Raw genomic sequence first — 20,024 nt, 5'->3', positions numbered from 1 at the left:
ACATTAAAATATTTCCATGTCAACTTATTTTTGCTTTTTTAATCGATAGAGACTGTTATACATGACAACTCTTTGATACATTTACTTCTAAACATGCCCTCATTACTTACTCCTTAATATATCTCTATTAAAAACTAAATCCTAATGATTGAATATGAATCATTTTTACCAAAATCTCAATTCAAGATTGAACACGTTCCCTCCTAAACCGCGTCAACAGTTGCCAAAGCAACACACCACACAATAATCATCTTCACGGGTAATTTGAATGGCAGGGCTGTCACCATGGTCACAAGGGCTTCATTAAATGAATGTTATTTTCTAAATTCTGCTTTAGGCAATGAACTCTCTTCTAAAAGGCAAACACGAAGCATCTGACTAGTAAACAAAACACAAATAAAAGAGTCTGGCATTATTATCCTGAGCATTAGCAAAAAAACATGACATTAAATAATCTCTTTATATCCACAACACACACAGAGATCAGAGGAAAACCAGCATTTGTCCAAGATCGCCGGCTGTCAGCTAGAATGACCACCAAGCCAAGCAATAAATAAATAAATAAACGTCCTTACCTTGCCAAGAATATTATATTCCTGACACTCCAAGACTGGTAATAAATATGAAATAAAATAAAATAATGACAAAAAAAAAGTCTGAAACAGTGATTTACCCCTGCAGTTCCTGTTTGGATTGGTGTTTGCACAGGAAAGCTGTTTTTCCTGCTTAACAGCTCCTCTGTCTCGTGTGCGCGCGCATGTACGAGTGTGTTTGTGTGTGTGTATATGTGTGTGTGTGTGTGTGTGTATATGTGTGCTGATGGTGGTGTTGCGCTTACATTCTCCCCATCTCTTCCTGCTCCTCTGCTTGTCACGTAAACCTTCAGGGCAAAGCTGATTGGAGGAGGGCTTTTAAAGCGGCCAGAACGAGGCGTGGCTTAGAATTCATAAATGATTGCTATAGGCATCACTGGCAAACCAATACCATTCCTCTTCCTCAAAGGCACGCAAAGCAGCAAGCAATTTGAATCTCATTTGGTTATAATATGAATAATGTCAATTCATTATTAATGTTTGGTTATTAATAATTATGTAAAGTCAGCGATCGAAAGCTGTTAAGTTTGAGGGTATTGTAAGTCACTCAATATTAGGATTACATCTAATTACTGAATGTATTTATTTGTATTTAATTGTTTCATACTGAATTAATAAATAATTATTCTATGAGCAGTTTAATCTGATTTATATTTTAAAAAACTGTAAAGATTTCGACATTGATAATTTGTTTATGATCAGATTTTTGTACTATAGTATACAACACCGACCCAGACAATATATCCCTTCAGGTTATTAAAAATAGTAAATAAAGGTCATTTATAATTACAATTATGATTTTTAGAATGTAGAAAATATATCTTATACTCAATTTTCCCACAAGCAAAAACCCAGCAGGCACACAATGTCATAAGACGTTAACATTAGTTTAGATTTAGATCGTGATGTCGGATGACTAAAATTCAATGTCTAGCCAGCGTCTGAGGACAATGTTATTTTGATGTCCAATAATGACGTCAAATGATGCTGATATTTTCTTGCTTTTAGGTTGTGTTGGAAAGTGACCAAAGTCCAACATTAAGCCAACATCTTAATGTTGGTATTATGGCAACCAAAATCCAACATCTGATAGACGTCATAATGGTAACATCCACACAACGTCAAGCTATAACATCATTAGATGTATTTCATTAGATTAATATTTTGTTGTTTCTAGGTTGCCTTGGAAAGTGATCAATATCTAACATCTGTCAGACACTGGACACTGACATTAGTCTGACATTGGGTTCTGACTCCAACCCAATTTTCATTTAAAAACAAAATGCAGCGTCCCATGACGCTGGGCCACAACATCAATCTGCCGTCATGTTGATGCCCTGTGCCTGCTGGGAAGGTTGCACTGAATCAGAAATTAACAAGTTTTTATATAATTAAATATATATATATATATATATATATATATATATATATATATATATATATATATATATATATATATATATATATATATATATATATATATATATATATTTATATTTATTTATATTTATATATATATATATATATATAATATTTATATTTATTTATATTTATATATATATATATATATATATAAATATTTATATTTATTTATATATATATATATATATATATATAAATATTTATATATATATATATATATATATATATAAATATTTATATATATATATATATATATAAATATTTATATATATATTATATATATATATATATATATATATATATATATATATATATATATATATATATATATATATATATATATATATATATATATATATATATATATATATATATATATATATATATATATATATATATATATATATATATATATATATATATATATACACAAATAAGCATACAGTTGAATTACCCCATTTGAATTATTAGCCTCCCTGTATATTTTCACCCAATTTCGCCCCACGGAAACAAGATTTTTTTCAACACATTTGTAAACATAATAGTTTTTTTCTGTAGACAATCAAAGAAATATTGATTAAGGGGGCTAGTAATTTTGACCTTAAAATGTTATTATTATTTTTTTTTTTATAAAAAAAATGCTTTTATTCTAGCTAAAATAAAACAAAACTTTCTCCAGAAAAAAAGGAAATACTGTATATAAGATATAACATCCAGTGAGCGGCAGTTCTGTGGACACAAATGCCTTGTTGATGCCAGAGGTCAAAGGAGAATGGCCAGACTGGTTCCAGCTAATAGAAAGGCAACAGTAACTCAAAAAACCACTTGTTACAACCGAGGTATACAGAAGAGCATCTCTAAATGAACAACATGCCAAACCTTGAGGCACATGGGCTACAGCAGCAGAAGACCACACCGGGTGCCACTCCTGTTAGCTAAAAACAGGAAGCTGAGGCTAGAATTCGCACAGGCACACCAAAATTGGACAACAGAAAATTGGAAAGACGTTGCCTGGTCTGATGAGTCTTGATTTCTGCTGCGACATTCGGATAATAGGGTCAGAATTTGGGGTCAACAACATGAAAGCATGGATCCATAGAACGGGAGATTTGCATCATGGATATGCAACTGACAAATCTGCAGCAGCTGCATGATGCTATAGGCCTTTTTCACACTTTCTGGTTCCGGTGCGCGAAACGGCGTTTCACAACATCTGGTTCCAATGGAACAGAGTATGATAGAATGGCAGAGTCGTCTCGTCGCTGTTATTGCAGCGTTCCCGGCTGCTCCAGCTTTAAAAAAACAACATCTTTACCTCAATTTCCACGAAAAGACAAAGGACAGAGGAAATCATGGGTGAAATTAATTAGACGGAATGAATGTCCTTCGTTTCAAATGATATGCCAGAGTACACTCATGTGCAGTATGCACTTCAAAGCGAAGATCATTATGTTTTATCAAATATTGGTGGTCTTAGTTTTATTTTGATGTGAAATTATAATATAGACAAAATTCCAGTTAAGTTATCTGCCTTCCACAAACAAGTGCTCCTATCAAGGTCATTAATATATAAGCATAATTTTCTCCCACATTGGAATAATAGACAACTAATACAAATGCAATTTTTTTACAACCAAATTAATTTGGTTAGTCATTTTTATAATAAAGATGGTATACTTTTCTTACAATGAATTCCTTTCTCATCACAGTATCTCTATAACCCTGCAAGTTTTTAACAGTTATTGGTTCAATTCCTTCAGAGACCCATATGTTATTTAGTGGTTTTAATCAAGACCACCGTCTTTTGATTTTACTAAATCTTATGTTGGCAAAACTTGTTTTACAGTAAATACCAAGAGTAATAATAGAGCTTTTCAAACTCTTTTCCAAAAAGAAATCACTACTGTTGCTTACATACAATTTTATTGGATGTCTTTATTAAAGGGTGACTTGATTTGCTGAAGAAAAGTGTGGCTGTTACCACAGAAATATCAGGTTAGAAACAAAATTAAAGAAATATCCTATAAACTTCTCCACAGATTTTATCCAGCAAAACATTATTTACAAAAATTTAAAAGTGGAATTGATGTAAATTGTATTTTTGTAATGAATACGAGGAGACGGTTTTACACTTTTGGTATTGTACATACTCAGTCAAAAGGAAGAGGTGCAAAAGATTATTAACAATTTTCAGTGTTCAAAACCTCTTTTATCATTGTGGGAAAATTAACTTTTTGGCTTTACTGTCTAATTTACTAATAAGCAACCAAATTTTAAGGTATTGATCACTAAACTATGCTTGTATATTACCAGCATCAGAGACTCTTTAAACAAGGAAGCCTACCCACTTTAAAAAATTGTGACCTCTATAATGTATTTATTTAATTATTACATATGTACATTTTGTATATTTGTATTTTTTTATAATTATGCCCTGGCATGTATATTTTTTGTGTTGTAAAATGTTATTTGCAGTTCTTTAAATAAATAATAAAAATATTCAAAGCAAATGAACAAAATGAACTGGAACATGAACTAACTTTAACCTGAAGATTCAGAAACACACCCTATACGCTACAGACGGACTGTTTTGAAGATATTTGCTTTAAAATTGAGTAATTAGTGGAAAACTGAAGTGCTTTAATAGAATCGTATTTAAACACTGAACAACAAATATCTTAATTTTTTTCCAGCGAGTTAGAGCTAAATTATGTTTCCAGACTTGAGTAAACCTTACGAGCATTAAGCAACCTGTCATTATGGGCTCTTCGTTCTTTCGCATTGACTGATAGCAACTCGCCCGTATTTGACTCTGAACACAAAGGAAGGAGGGGGTTAGCACAGCTTACGGACAACTACTAACATAAAACTTATCCTGCTAGATGTTAAATAGTTATTTTTGCTAACGAATGGCTTGAGTTAGCAGATCTTATGCTGTTGGCTGCGCACCTTACTGTAACCTAACGTTGCAAACGCTTCATGTAAGACACATTTTCTGCACAAATTCCTTTTAAATGCTGATTTATTTAGGCTACATCAGTTCATTAACCAAGCGAACAACCTGTTCTTGTCCAAATTAAGGCAAAGTTGACAGTGAAAATGTCATCCAATGTCCTGAGGCTGTCATGTTTCTGCGACTGTTAGCGAAACCGGAATAAGCTAAACATTGCTTCGGAGGGCGCTTCCAGTATTCAATTCCGCTGTGAAAAAGGTCTATTATGTCAATATGGACCAAAATCTCTCAGGAATATTTCCAGTACCTTGTTCAATCTATGCCACGAAGGATTAAGGCAGTTCTGAAAGCAAAAGGGTACTAGTAAGGTGTACCTAATAAAGTGGCTCTGTATATATATATATATATATATATATATATATATATATATATATATATATATATATATATATATATATACACAGAGATGGCAAAAGTACACTCATCCTTTACTTAAGTAGAAGTACAGATACTCATGTTTAAAACGAGTTAGGCCTGAAAAATGTACAAAAGTCAAAAGTACCCGTTTCGAACACAGTCCCAAAGACATGCGGTATAGGTGAATAATAGGTAACTAAATTGGCAGTAGTGTTTAAGTGTATGTGTGAATGTGAGTGTGTATGGGTGTTTCCCAGCACTGGGTTGCAGCTGGAAGGGTATCCACTGTGTAAAACATACAGTATGCTGGAATAATTGGCGGTTCATTCTGCTTTGATGACCCCTGATAAATTAGGGACAAAGCTTGGGGAGTGAGTGAGATAGCTAAGGTAACTAGACCTCACATCCTATTGATACATTAATATAAACTAACTTAAATTTCCAATTTTTAAGTAAAATGTTTGTCATTTTTATGAAAGTAGCCAAGCAGCATCACACCCTGTAATATGGCACCAACATTGCTCAAAAAGTCGGCCCATGTATCAACATCTTGGACCAAACTCACAGCATTTTGCGGCTGTTAGATCAGAAACAACAGCTGCCATTCATGTTGATACTCTCTAAAAACAATTCTATATGCCTGTCTATCTTTATAAATAATGTCTTACATTTTACACTGAATTCTGTTCAAAATATATAATTTTTTATTTTGTTAAAATAATTACTTAACATATTTGACTGCAAACATTTTTTTTTTTTGCATTAGGCTAAAGCTGCTTATTCTCCTTAAACAGTAGCTCTCATACATAACCCGTTATTTAAGTGCTTTTTTAGGTATTGTGGTCATTATATTTATTGGATAAACATTAATTCTGTGACAGTTTTTTCTCAGTCACTTTGGTCCATTTCTCAGATCCAAATTGAAATTATCAAAACTACCTGTTCAATCTTCACATCATTGTGTCACTTGCCATAGTTTACACCGGAACAGCCCTTCCGAGTACAGTTACTTCTGCAGGTAACCATGATGTTTGGCTATTTTATGCATTGTTTTGAGAAATGCATTAGGCCTACTATTTTGCAAATTTCAGTTCTGATCTGAGAAATGTGCCAAAGGGACTGAGAAAAACTGTAATGCATTTATTCTTTGCTAAAAGCAGCATACACAGGCGTGACTACAACCTCCAAATCATGTGCATGATCTTTTTTTCACGTGATAAATTCAGTATCGTTTGCATTGTATTTTTATTCATAAATTGCCCAGTATGCCTACATTTGTTGTTGAAAAATAACTGAATAATTGAAGACAACAGTATAGGCCTATATGTCATATCATATAGTCAATAAAAAAAAAATCAATAAAAACTGAAAAACAGCATACATTCTGTATTAGGAAATATGAACTTATCAGAAATAAAGGAAATAAACCGCAATGCATGCATTTTTTTATAAAGTATTTGATTGTTTTAGTACTTAATGTACAAATCTTTACAAAAAATGCACTATTTTTCACGGTATTAGATTGAACGACCAGAGAAAGCCTGTGCAGTATGATCGGAAGTTGACAAAAGGCTTAAGCATTTAAACGGCATGTTTTTTAACTGAAATGCGTCTTCTTTTTTACTTTTTTTTTTTTTACTTTTGTAAACTAGCCCACGTACGGTGCACTCTGTTAAACATAATTTGGGTAATATTTAAAAAAGAAAAAAAATTCGAAGGGGGGCTAATAATTCTGACTTCAACTGTGTGTGTGTGTATATATATATATATATATATATATATATATACAATGTAAAGAGATCAGCTAGCTTGGCAACACCAGTGATTTTTAGACACTGTTAAAAGGCTTTGTTTGCCAGAAAATCAATGTCCTGAGGTGCGTGATTTGTACTACACATGTGCATTGACTGCTCTTGGATGCATAAAACAGCTGCCCTTGGGTGCTTGAAATATGGCTGCAAAGTGGAAAGGCATTTTTTCAAAGGGATTTTGGTCAAACTCACTGCAACAGCTCCTGGTCGGTGAGAGCAGAAGATTGCAGCAGCTGAAGTATATGTGAGGACTCTGAGGAACTGCTTAGATCTCCATCCCTGCAGCTCTTTGCTGTCATCTTGGACAGACTGGAGCAGCTGAGAGCCAGTTCCAGAGCATCCATCCAACAGCGTCCTGGAAAAAACAACACAGGGCTGTATAGACCTCAAGTGGACTTCATATTGAGGAGACAGTTTGAAGACATTTCATATTGCACCGACAGAGACTTAACTATCATCATTTTACAGTACTTCATTTAAACCTTGTGTATTGTTCAAATTGACTACCCTTTCATTATGTTTATGGCTGTTTTTGCCCCATTGACTTACATTATAATGACATTTTTGGATTCCACAGTCATGACAACATATAATCATGATTTCTTGATTGTTGGTAGTTTTCCCTGTTGGGAAGAGGTCAAATGTGTAATTTTTTACTGTTGATCATCCTTTGGCACCATTAACCCTTAATGGAGTTTAGCTTAAATGTGCAGTATGTAAGTTTGGCACCCAGTGGTTGAACTAGGTATTACATTCATGGATGACAACAAACCAATAGAGTCTGGCTGCAGATTTGCACTTGCACTTTCAGGCTTGCACGCTCAGGCAACCCCGCTTCCTCTGCAAGTAACGTCATTTACAATCCCAACCTGTGGCCGCTTGCATGAAAGTCCTTCAGTAATTTTACTTAAGCGTGTCCTGTCCTGCTTTACTTAAACAGATCATAACTAACCATGAATGCTTTCCTTACAACAGCTCTGCAGCACACATCATCTGTGCTGTTTTTTTTCAGTTAAGAGAGTCAAGACGTTCCCTTATAAAGTTGATCTCGACATTACGTTTGGAGGACCTATAAAACTGGGCTTTATTAAATGGTTTTATTGAATTATTTATATACAGTCCTGTGAGCCTTTTATCAAAAACATTTTTTGGTGAGAATGCTTGCATTTTGAGTCTTATTTGTTCAAGGGAGCTGATTATGTCCCTTAAATGTTTTAAGAGGAAATGTTGCAACAAAATTCAGAAAACTTAATGGCAGTCTTAAATTCCTTAAGTCAATCTTTTTTTTTTCTCCTTGCAAACCAACTTTTACTAAGGGTACCCTTAACCTTAAAGGGTCTCGAAACATCAAAACACATTTTTTGAGGTGTTGACAGTCATATATGTGTCCCATGCTGCTAAAAACACTATTAGGACACATTTATTTCACAAAAAAGTAAAAATTGGTTGTTTTTGCGTTATTTTGAGCAAATTCGTACTTCCGAATAAAACAAGCTGAAGCTGCATCACTGCGATTAGATACTTGCGTGTATTCCAGCGTGGAGAGTGGATGTCTCTACTTGCGAGTGCATTGTGACATCTCTTGAGTGTGCAGCATTAATTCATGAGAAAGACTTGGTTCAAACCAATCAGCGTGCTCTATTGTGAATGAGGTGTAACTTCATTAATATGCATGATAGCTTCGAAGAAAGTTTTTACCTGTTACAGTGTTCAGACGACAGAGAGATGCCACGTTGTGTTGCCAAAACAAGTGGAAGAACAAGATTTTTTTGGAGACATTGGTCATCAGTGTTGCTTTTTTAAATGTGCTGCAGAAAAGGTTTTGTTTTCATTTCCCCGCTATGAGAGCGCAGCTGGAGTCACGTGTGGACTACAGTGCACGTGACACGTGGCAAAAATAGGTTTGTAAGGAAGATTTTTTTACCTGAGAGCTTTTCACATCTAAAAATTGGTGAAATCCGGATTTGCTGCTCGTCTTCTTTAAAAAAAAAAGCGGTTCCAGTTGGTGTTGATTGTCCTGTCTCAACAGATTTGGTAGGTGCGTGTGATTGGATTTTGTTTCGTTTATTCAGATGGCAACGTTAGTTCATTTCGTCAGCAGTACTCTTTCAGTTTTTAAAGACATACCTTAGTTAATATCACTGCAATAATATAGACTGAAAGATCCGCTGTAAATGCTGCTCTCCTAGTGTAAACATGTGAACACCGCAATCAAACTATTATCGTCGTGTAGGATTTTTGCTGCATTTTGTGACAGGATAGTCTATACACACACGGCTTTCTGATGCAACCTACCAAGTGCATCTAAGTTACACAGAAATGTGGTGGGTTTTTTTCTCTTATACAACGTGCGTCCTCATTTGCAATATCTGGTTTGTCACAGGAGGCATGCATAAAATGTTCCTAAATGAAAGTGAAAGTGTCAAACTGCAGTTAAAGTCGACAAATTAATGATTTGGCAAATAATTTGATTACTGATGTCCATGAAACACAGTCCCTGTCTTTCTCCCCTGTGTCTGTGTTTGTTTTGCCTCTGTGAAAATCAGCGTGTGCCCAAAAGGAAACTCCCATTTTTATCCAAAACCTTTCCTCTTTCCCTCCCCCGACACTCCTACCTAAACAGAGCTAGACACACCCATTTCCCTACCATTTTCCAAACTAGAGGTGTGAAAACACCCTGCTGAAACAGGGGGGTTTCGTGGCCCTTTAAACTAAGGGACTTTTTGGTTAATGACTTTCATGCAACCGAACCCTGCACTCTCCTGCCACATCACTTGCATCAACATCTGTATCTTGTCTGCAATCATTCTGGAACCTGCTAAATAAAGAATATTTCCCCAAGACGTTCAAGAATCATTGCTGTAAGTCAATAATGTGTATCTATTAGTTGTAATACTACAACTCCTTGAAATGTTTAAAATAAAAACTAAAATTCAAATTTGCATTAGCCTGGTGTTTTTTTTTTATTCATAACTGTTGAAGAATACTTTGTGTGTATAATTAGACCTGATAGTTTATATAAATAAATAATAAGCTCTGCTGGTATACATGTTAAAAAGCCTGCTTTGGTAAATTTACATTAAAGCATTATAATCATATGATGAATACACAAACCGCTTATCAGGGAGGAGGGGGGTCTGTCATGGTATAAAACTTAAGTACTTAGAATTATTTGACAACGACGTCACTGTCAACGCAAATGAACAGGAAGCTTACTTTCGGTTTAATTTTGTTGATTGCAAGTGACGTGACCGGTGCAGGTGTTGATTGTAAATGACGTCATTTGCATAGGAAGCGTGAGCGTGCAAGCCAGCGTGCAGCCAGACCCTTCTCAAACAAGCGCAAGTGCAGGTTGCCAGCTTGACGACCAACAGGAGCGAGTCTGACGATCAATCCTAATAGTTTACCTCAGATCTTGAAAATACAATAAAACGCTTGAACTGAGACTCAGTGCAAGCCAACACATTCAGCATGTACATTTAATAATTTTAAAGAGGGTTAATATGTATTAAATAGATTATAAACCTTAACATTTTGTGAATGAGTGCACTATTCTGTCCTTCTGAATGGCTGCATTTTAAATTCTGTCATGTTTTGTCTGGTGCAAACAGTCAAATTGCTTATCACGGCGAATGTCCTCACATAGCATCTTGGTAGAACACGGGGTTACAATGTAACCTGCTCACCTAATGTTTACATTTGTTATATTTATATTATTTGCTAATCAATAACCACCTCATGTGAAACTCTGAATCTGTGTCTCATTTCGGAGTCTGCTACTGTCCACTGGAGGTCGCATTTCAGTCAACAACGCACACTTTTAAAGTCTTCCTGACTGAATGAAATATGCAGTTTTCCCACCAAGGCAACCGGGGTGCTGAAATATAATTGATTGGCTAAACTGGCATTGGGCGAGTTAAAAAACAAAAAAAAAACAAAGACAGACGTTCTGGCACGTAACACACATTTCAAAGCAGAATATCAGACTTCGGCATTGCTTTTCAGATAATAAAGAATGTTCACCATGTTTCTTAAGTATCTGCAAACATATTATAGTATTTTTATGCTTTAAAAGAGTCAAAAACTTCCATACAGCACCTTTAATTAAAGCTTTTGTAGTTTTCAATGTGAGTTTATGAGTTCAATGTCAGATTAGTTACCCTCATGTGGAAATAATAACACGTCATACATTCAATAACATGTTCAATAAGCAAATGAGGTAATATAAAGGTTATCAGATGACACTTTTTTTGCATCAGTTGGTGCAGTGTAAATTAGCTTTAACAGAAGACAAATGCTCACCATCAGATTCAGATGCCGCCCTGAAAATCAATAATTACTAGGCAAGGGTTGTGTGATGGAGCCAACCGTTTCTCCTTCAGGTCCCTGAAAATAAAACACAAATACCAATCAATCCCAATAGTATCTGGATGCAGCCTTTATGATGCAAGCTGAGATTGCATCACTCAGCGATGTAATGTCAGACACAATGCACTCAAATGGAGCGAGTGACGTCATTGTGAGGGGTAGGGTTAGGGGTAGGGTTAGGTGAGCCCATTAAAAAGCATTGGATGCAGCTCAGATTGCACTGCACCAGGTCTGCATTCAGACCTCTCTCATCAATCCCCCAAATTAAAGCCATGCATACAGTTGAAGTCAAAATTATTAGCCCTCCTGTGAATTTTTGTTGTCTTTTTCAAATATTTCCCAAATGATGTTAACTTAAAATAGTAACAGTTCTTGACCCCAGTGAGCTACAAACAAAAATTAGGTATCACTGGATAAAAAAAAACATTGAGCTTTACTATGGTCCATGGAAAGTTTTATGCTCAAAAATATAAAAAGTTAAACATTATGAAGTAATGACAAAAAAATGCATTGTGCTCAATATTTGCATTTCCATATACAAACACAGGGAAACATTATTAATGTAATAACTTAGAACAAATATACCTTGAAAGCCAAGTGTCTTGAGTCCCGAGTTTATTTTTCCAATTTGATGAAGATAGCATGCAAAATAAGATTTCTGCAAAAGTTTTCAGAGGCTATATTGGTGTCCTTCTCTCCCTCACCATCAGAGGTATGTTCTCAAAAATTATCTTATCCATCATCTAGAGTTTATGATGCTCACAATGAAAAAAAATTATAGATGCTTAAATAATGTAAAAAAAATTGCACCGCACTAAACATTATATTATTTAAAAAACGAATATATGAAATTAGTCCTGGAGCAATACAGAAATAGGTCACAAGTAACAGGTCAAAAGCCACACATCTCCTGAGTATGTTTTGAATGTGATGGCAGGAATCTTTCACAGTATTTCCTATTATATGTTTTCTTCTGGAAAAAGTCTGATTTTATTTAAGCTAAAATAAAAGCAGTTTTTAATTTTTAAAAAAACCTTTTAAGGTCAATATATTAGTAGCCTCCTTAAGCATTTTTCAGTGTCTTTGGAACAAACCCCCAATATACAATGACTTGCCTAATTGCCCTAACTTGCCTAATTAACCTAGTTAAGCCTGTTAAATTGCACTTCAAGCTGAATACTAGTATCTTGAAAACATCTAGTAAAATAATATTTACTGTCATTATGGCAAAGATAAAAGAAAATCAGTTATTAGAGATGAGTTAATAAAACCATTATGTTTAGAAATGTGTTGAAAAAAAATCTCTCTGCTAAACAGAAATTGGGGAAAAAATAAACAGGGGGGGGCTAATAATTCTGACTTCAACTGTATGTCATAAATCATTCCAGAGGTGCTCCTGTCTAACCTTCATGGCCCAAATTGACTTGTCCAATGGATGGTAGAGTTTGAAGCAGAACCCGTCCTTCTTTGAGGGTCTTTCGATGAGTTTGCAGGCATTGAGAAGAATTGTGCCGACCCAGTGATCTGAACCAGGTGTTTTGTAAATAAGGAGGATGCCAGGCCTCAGGACGCACCACAACTTTGTCCAACTCTTCAATGTTCCCCGAATCTAAAACATCCAAAAAGAAAAACACATCTTTCAAACTACTATGAAAGGATTTTAGCTTGTTAAACTGAAAACCAATGTATTTGACTAACCTTTAGCCAGTTGGACATAATAACCACACTTGGATCCTTAAGTGCACTAAAGAGTTCTTTGGCAACTCTCTTCTTCTCTTGTCGATAGTTCTTTTTCTGAACCTGCAACATCAAAGGTCAAGGTTTAATGCGATTTAAAGCAGCTAGGGGGCGTTTGTGGGTGGCAAGATATGTAAAATGTCTATAATCCCTGATGAACACTAGAGCGCGCTATTTACAAGTGCTACAGATGCGAGAAGAAAGAAACTACTGAATGACTGCTGTTTAAATCTCACATTTAAAGTTATTATTGTAGATTATGGAGAGCTTTTTTAAATTCTCACAAAAAGATATTTTACATCAGAGGCTGTATTTAAATTTAGCATATTTATGACCAGAGATTAAATATAATTTTTCAATGGATCTGTTTTATGTTAGAATTTATATGTACTTTTATATTTGAAGGTTTTTTATTATAAACTCATGTTTTGAGAAATATTATGTACTTTTTATTAATATTATTATTATTATTATTCATTTTCTTTTTAACTTAGTCTCTTTATTAATCTGGGGTTGCCACAGGGGAATGAACCGCCCTTCCAGCTGCAACCCATCACTGCGAAACACCCATACATTACGGACAATTTTAGCCTATATCCAACTCACCTATGCCACATGTCTTTGGACTTGTAGGGGAAAACGGAGGAAACCCATGCGAACACAGGAAGATGCAAACTCCACACAGAAATGCCAGCTGACCCAGCCGAGGCACATTTGTGCTACTCACTGACGTGAAACCATTATTATTATTATACATTCATTCATTCATTCATTTTCTTTTTGGCTTAGTCCCTTTATTAATCTGGGGTCGCCACAGCGGAATGAACCACCAAGTTATCCAGCACATGTTTTACGTAGCGGATGCCCTTCCAGCTGCAACCCATCTCTGGAAAACATCCATACACACTCATTCACACTCATACACTACGGACAATTTAGCCTACCCAATTCACCTTTACCACAAGTCTTTGAACTGCACCCAGAGGAAACCCATGCGAACGGAGGGAGAACATGCAAACTCCACACAGAAACGCCAACTGACCCAGCCGAGGCTCGAACCAGCAACCTTTTTGCTGTGAGGCGACAGCACTACCTACTGCGCCACTGCGTCACCCTTATAATTATTATTATTATATTCGATTGTCATTTTAAATGTTTTATTCAGTTTTTTATTTTACATTTGTTACACAAATTTTCCTTTTATGCCAAAAAATCCTTAGCATATTAAGTAAAGATCATATTTCATGAAGATATTTAGAAAATGTCCTACTGTAAATATATCAAAACATGTTTTTATGAGTAATAAATGGATTGCTAAGAAGTTTTAAAATGATTTTCTCTATATTTTGATTTTTTTTGAACCCTCAAGATTCTAGATTTTAAAATACTAAAATTGACCAATTTTTTAAAATTGAATTCTTAAATTTGATCAAATTAATCCTATCTTAACAAACTCTACATCAATAGAAAGCTCAATTATTCAGCTTTCTAATTAGTTCTAGCAATTTTGTTCTTTATTTTAAACTGTTTTAATTGCTTTTTTTACTTGATTACAATTATTTGGTTTTCTCCGGTCACTAAAAATATAAATCTAACATTGTAATTTGTACGACCGATGTTTACTTTTAGTCTCATTTTCAATAAATGATTCAGTTATTTACTCATAAAACTTCATATTTCATATGTCATTTTTGAAGAATTATTCAGTGGCATATTTTTGATGGTTGGTTGTCTCCACCTATTGGTTAAATAATGTAATTGCTGCCTACAACTTTCATTTTTGAGCACGTCATTTTACTCTTTACCTTAATCCGCGGGTGTTCCGAACCATGGGTTGTGATCAGTACACCGCTTGTTATTATTATCTATAAAATTAATAGTCTATAAATAGTAGTCTATATTAGTGTCTATAAAAAATAGTAGGATCTATAAAACTGGTAGACATTTAAGCAAGCAAGGGGAAAAAAATCTAATTACATATTTTAATAAATGGGCTTTTAGTGTTGTTAAAAACAGTGCCTGAAAGAGTCCACCTGTTGACTGGCACTGTACGTGACACTGTGAACGAGCTGCTGTTTTAAAAAAAAAAAAGTGGGTCAGGAACTCAGTCTTGAGTGGGAAGCAAATCATACCTTAAGCGATTCTTTCCTTGCCAGCTTCTCCGTGGGCGAAGAAGACTCTTTCTCCAAACCAATAAACATCCTGGATTCTGACTGAAATGAGAACAAGGAGAAAACAAAAAGAGAAAATCCAAGAAAAGTCCAATTGAAATGTATTTAAAATCAACATTTTTCCTTTTCTAATACATGTCCAAGGGCATAATATGAACAATTCATGGCAGCTGAAATTCCACTGAATATCTTGTTTCAAAAATAAGATAGTAAAATGTCCGTAATGGCTGCAAATGCCATTTCATTTTGATTTTAAAAAGTCCTACCATAATAATATTAATAATATATTAAATAATCTAAAAATTATAAGGCAAATTAAGCTACTTCTAGCCACAACTATCAGGCTAACTGCAAAAGGCACCCAGCTAAATGTAGCAGGTCTGTTTGGTCAGCTGTGGATGTCAGTTGAAAAATCACACCAAAATATGGAGAAGACAGCATTCCTCTTAAACCTCCAAACCAAATGATGAGTTGAGCGATGAATAACAACAGTAATGATATTTCATTGCAACAAATTACAAATAGCAAATTTTCTCTCTTTTTTTGAGTACTGATGTAATAGGGATGCACAATAGATTGTTTCAAAATTGATATTGCAATGTGCGCATCCGCAATGGTCACATAGTAAGATATGACATTTTAAGTCTGACTTATAGTTGACTGGGAGCTACAGAATTGTATTTAATTACTGTATTTATTCTGAATTTATATGATTTATGCAACAAAAAAATGTTTTCTTACTTAGAATTTTAAGTCCAAATATCTAAATTCCAAAGCAAAAACTAAATTATTTGACTTACCCCACTGGCAGATAATTGTTTTAAAGAGCCCCTATTATGGGTTTTTGAAGGTGACCTAAGTGAATGAAAACATTCAGTTGAGGTTTAAATCTGAAAGTGAACCGCTGAAAACTATTGATTCCTTAACAAAATAGTTGACTCAGAGTGGAATAAATGAATTGAGTTGGGTTCAGATCTTTTGCTTGAACGTGTTGACGTCGATACGGTACATCACCAAATATGTAGTTCCAGATCTGGTAAAATGTGAACATGCTTTCCCTTCAGACACTAGCGGAGCGCAGGGCATCACAGGATTTATTCCGATTCGGCTGCAAGGATAAGGGTTAAAGTTCTACATTTAAAGGGTTAAAAACTAAATTTTTCCAAAATCATGAAGCCCTACTATATAACATTTTAAAGTAGTGTAACTGTTTCGTAAAAACAAACAATGCGACAAGATCCCAGCGATAAGTCATTTGGCTGCCCGCACTAGACGCCACACAATACAAACTACTGAAATCCTTGTAAAATAAAATGTAAAAATTTTTTTGCTAGCTCACGTTGTTATTCTTAAAGTGAAAAAAATAACCTGTGCAAGTGAATACACTAAAAACAAAAAAGTTTGTTTTGGTAATCTTCAATCAAATTCTGTCCATTTGCTTCCACATCTGAAATTCTGTGATGAGGTCAATTTGATGGCAATATTCTTAACCACGCTCCTCTTAACGTTAGTTTGCTATGAGGGAATGATGCGCAAAAAGAAAGCCCACCCCCTCCTCAATATTCCGTTTCAGTTGGAAGAACATCATCATACTGAAATCAAAGGACTTTATTTTTACAATCTAGGCGCAGAGTCTAAAGCACATGGCGCAAAAGCATCAAGGCGTGTCCGAATCCACTTTTGCCATTTTAAGGACAAAAAAATACGGTTTGCACAGTGGCACATAGTCTAACAGTGTTTATAAGTTATGGGTGTACTTTGAGCATAATGTGCATTAAACCAATCAGAGTCTCATCTCACATTCCCTTTACAGGTCAGTTGCGCTGTGCCATGGCTCATTTGCAATTTACATGGCGGACTTTGTAAGCAGAAAAACTGAACGCTTAACTAGTGATTTAAACAGACCATCTGCAGCGCGAGGATAAAGAATGAGCCTCCTCTATTCGGCCTCTTCACTTTCTCTTTACGTTACTTTTACTCTTTACTTTACAACACCGTTTCCTTATCCATGAAAGCAAAGGAGTACATTTCACTGAAGACATCCATTAGCCTACATATTTAATTTAGTTTGTTAAGAGCAAAGATTTGTTTCAAAATTATTTTTAAATTCAGTTCTAATTTCTAATTTAACAATAATAATGTGGTCAAAAAACGGAGTTTTTCCAAACACACATCCTGTTTTTATGCCCCATATGGTGATGCATACATCTCCAAACCAGACAGACTATTGCGATTGGTCGACTGTGTTCAGAGTGAGACAGAGAGAAATGCCCACCATGGCTTATCAACAATTTTGAAGTAGTCAGAGTGCAGAGTGTATGTGTGAGCCCAATGCAGGAGTGCATTAAAACAATGCAGTTTAACACACACGACACACATTCAGTATTAATCCACACAGTGGCAAAAGCTGAACTATTTTGAAACTTGACAGCTGCACGTGTGTAGGAACAGCTGACAGAGGATATAGCAATGACAAATGGCAGTAGTTCGCGAGCTCACAAACGCATTTAAATCCGTAAATAAAGTGGTACACGTCACATTTTCAACATGGTTTTAGATGCGATATGAGAATATAAAGAGTTAATCAGATATAGTACAGGCTGCGGGGAGCCATTACAAATAACAAGACACAATTAAATACATAATTTGCAAGATAGAGAAAACAAGGCAACCATTTTAATGGCACTTAAGTTACTTACACTTGTGAAATGGAGGAAGGAACTGATCCATGAACTGTGCACTGTAAAATTTCTGTCAAGCTCTGACAAAATCCCATACATCAATAGTCTTTTCTGATCCTTCCTTTAACAAACGGCCAATGAATCCTCCGTTGTAAGCATGTAGATTGCTGAAACACTCGTCAGAAAAATGACAGGAGCACAGCTCAAGGCTGGGGCTATAATGCTGAGGTATTTTAGCCTAAATAACCTTCAACCACTGACTCTTCACAACCTTATCTTTGGGTAGAGAAAATAACACTAACTTTCCCTCACACTTCAGAGCACAGCATCTACGCGACATGATTCAACCGGGATCTGCTACAGTGTTTGTCTTTTTCTTTTTCTTTCTACAGTGTTTGTGGGTGGGGCCGCAGATTTCAATTTTCCCGGGTCTGCGTGCGAAACAAATGGGCAGGGCTTGAGTTCCCTATCGACGTCACGCCAACATGACTAAAGATTCATTACCAAGACGATTCATTTGAACCACTCTGAGTCGACTCTTTCATAGATGAATCAATAGTCTTAAACATGGTGCACTTTCAGATTTAAGCCTTAGCTGGATATTTCACTTCAGTTTAAGCTGTGTTACACACTACATGGAAGGTCATTTTCAAACACACATAATAGGGGCTCTTTAATGCTATTTGTTTTTTCAGACTAACACAGGTTAATGCATTAATGCTGCATTAGATCTTTGTGCATTATATTTGAATGTCTCATATGGGCTAATGAATGACAGGATTTTACTGTCATATATTCACCCATTAAAAGCACATGATACAGGCAGATGTGTGCTTGAGACATGAGCTCTGATTTTACTAAAAGCTTTTATCGCCAGTTTGGAGAGCGGAATAAAATAAGTGAGACTGTGACTTTTGACATGCGCTAATTGCGTCGCATCTACATTTTCAGAGAGTCATTTGATCTTTCATTTAGCAGCATTTTGGAAAGAAAGGTTAACTTGTGAGCAGGGTGAAATAACAGATGTGTTATGGAAATGTTCTTCAAACAGCAAGGACGGGGTGTTTTCTTTCCCCGTCTGCAATATTATGTTGTGATATTCCATGCAGGCAGTCAACAAGAAGATTAACGCACCACACTGCTGGGCGAGCGGGCCGGGCTGACCTCGTCCCTCAGTAAGGGCAAACCGTTCCGCTCCGTTTCATTACCTGCAGAACACACACACGAGCACGCACGCGCACACACACCCACACCAGCACACAAACATCTCATTACTATCAAAAGGAATAAATGAGCGATCATTGGGATGATGAACACCGATGTTTAATTAAGGAATAAGTGAAAATAATGGACGTCTGAGATGGTGATGCGGCTGTCAAGCCTATAGACAATGTTCAAATGTTGTATTTTAAGACATTAGTCTGCTTTTGTTGTCCTTAAACAATTCATCTGTATAGTGCTAGTTTCTACAGATAATGACGTATGATATCCTTGGATGACAATATCAGTCTCACGGTATTGTGATTACAGCTCTAAAATATATTCTATTTAAATGTCTGTGTAATTTTTTTTCCTTAATTAAATGCTATATATTTTATTTTAAGAAACATTTCAAACATTTTGGAACAGTAAACATGTCAGGCTAAATAATACAAATAAATCACTGACTTCTGCTAATTTCAAAAGCATAGATTTCTTACCAATCTCATCCAATGCCTTCTGTTTTGATTCAATTTTTGACTGTTGTAGGCTGTGAAGTCATTTGAAATAACTGACATTGCTTAACGCAGTATTGTGGAACTGTAGTGTGGTCAAAAAACCTGCCTGGAACTACTTCCAGTGTGCATTTCCCAAACAACGACATAACTCGT

At 35.2% G+C, this 20,024-nt stretch overlaps 1 protein-coding gene across 1 annotated transcript in view; it reads right to left on the bottom strand.

The window, feature by feature from the left end:
- osbpl5 (oxysterol binding protein-like 5) overlaps positions 1–20,024 on the bottom strand; it is a 110,532-nt gene that overhangs the window by 29,672 nt on the left and 60,836 nt on the right. Inside the window, 7 exon segments of the mRNA XM_056451533.1 lie at positions 7,389–7,551; positions 11,499–11,528; positions 11,531–11,582; positions 12,970–13,173; positions 13,263–13,364; positions 15,434–15,514; positions 19,288–19,361. Coding sequence (XP_056307508.1) covers positions 7,389–7,551; positions 11,499–11,528; positions 11,531–11,582; positions 12,970–13,173; positions 13,263–13,364; positions 15,434–15,514; positions 19,288–19,361 — 706 coding nt within the window.

This window comes from Danio aesculapii, chromosome 25, assembly GCF_903798145.1.
Source record: "Danio aesculapii chromosome 25, fDanAes4.1, whole genome shotgun sequence".
Lineage (NCBI taxonomy): Eukaryota > Metazoa > Chordata > Actinopteri > Cypriniformes > Danionidae > Danio > Danio aesculapii.
Note: the sequence above shows the minus strand (reverse complement) of the source record. Positions and strands in the feature narration are given on the sequence as shown.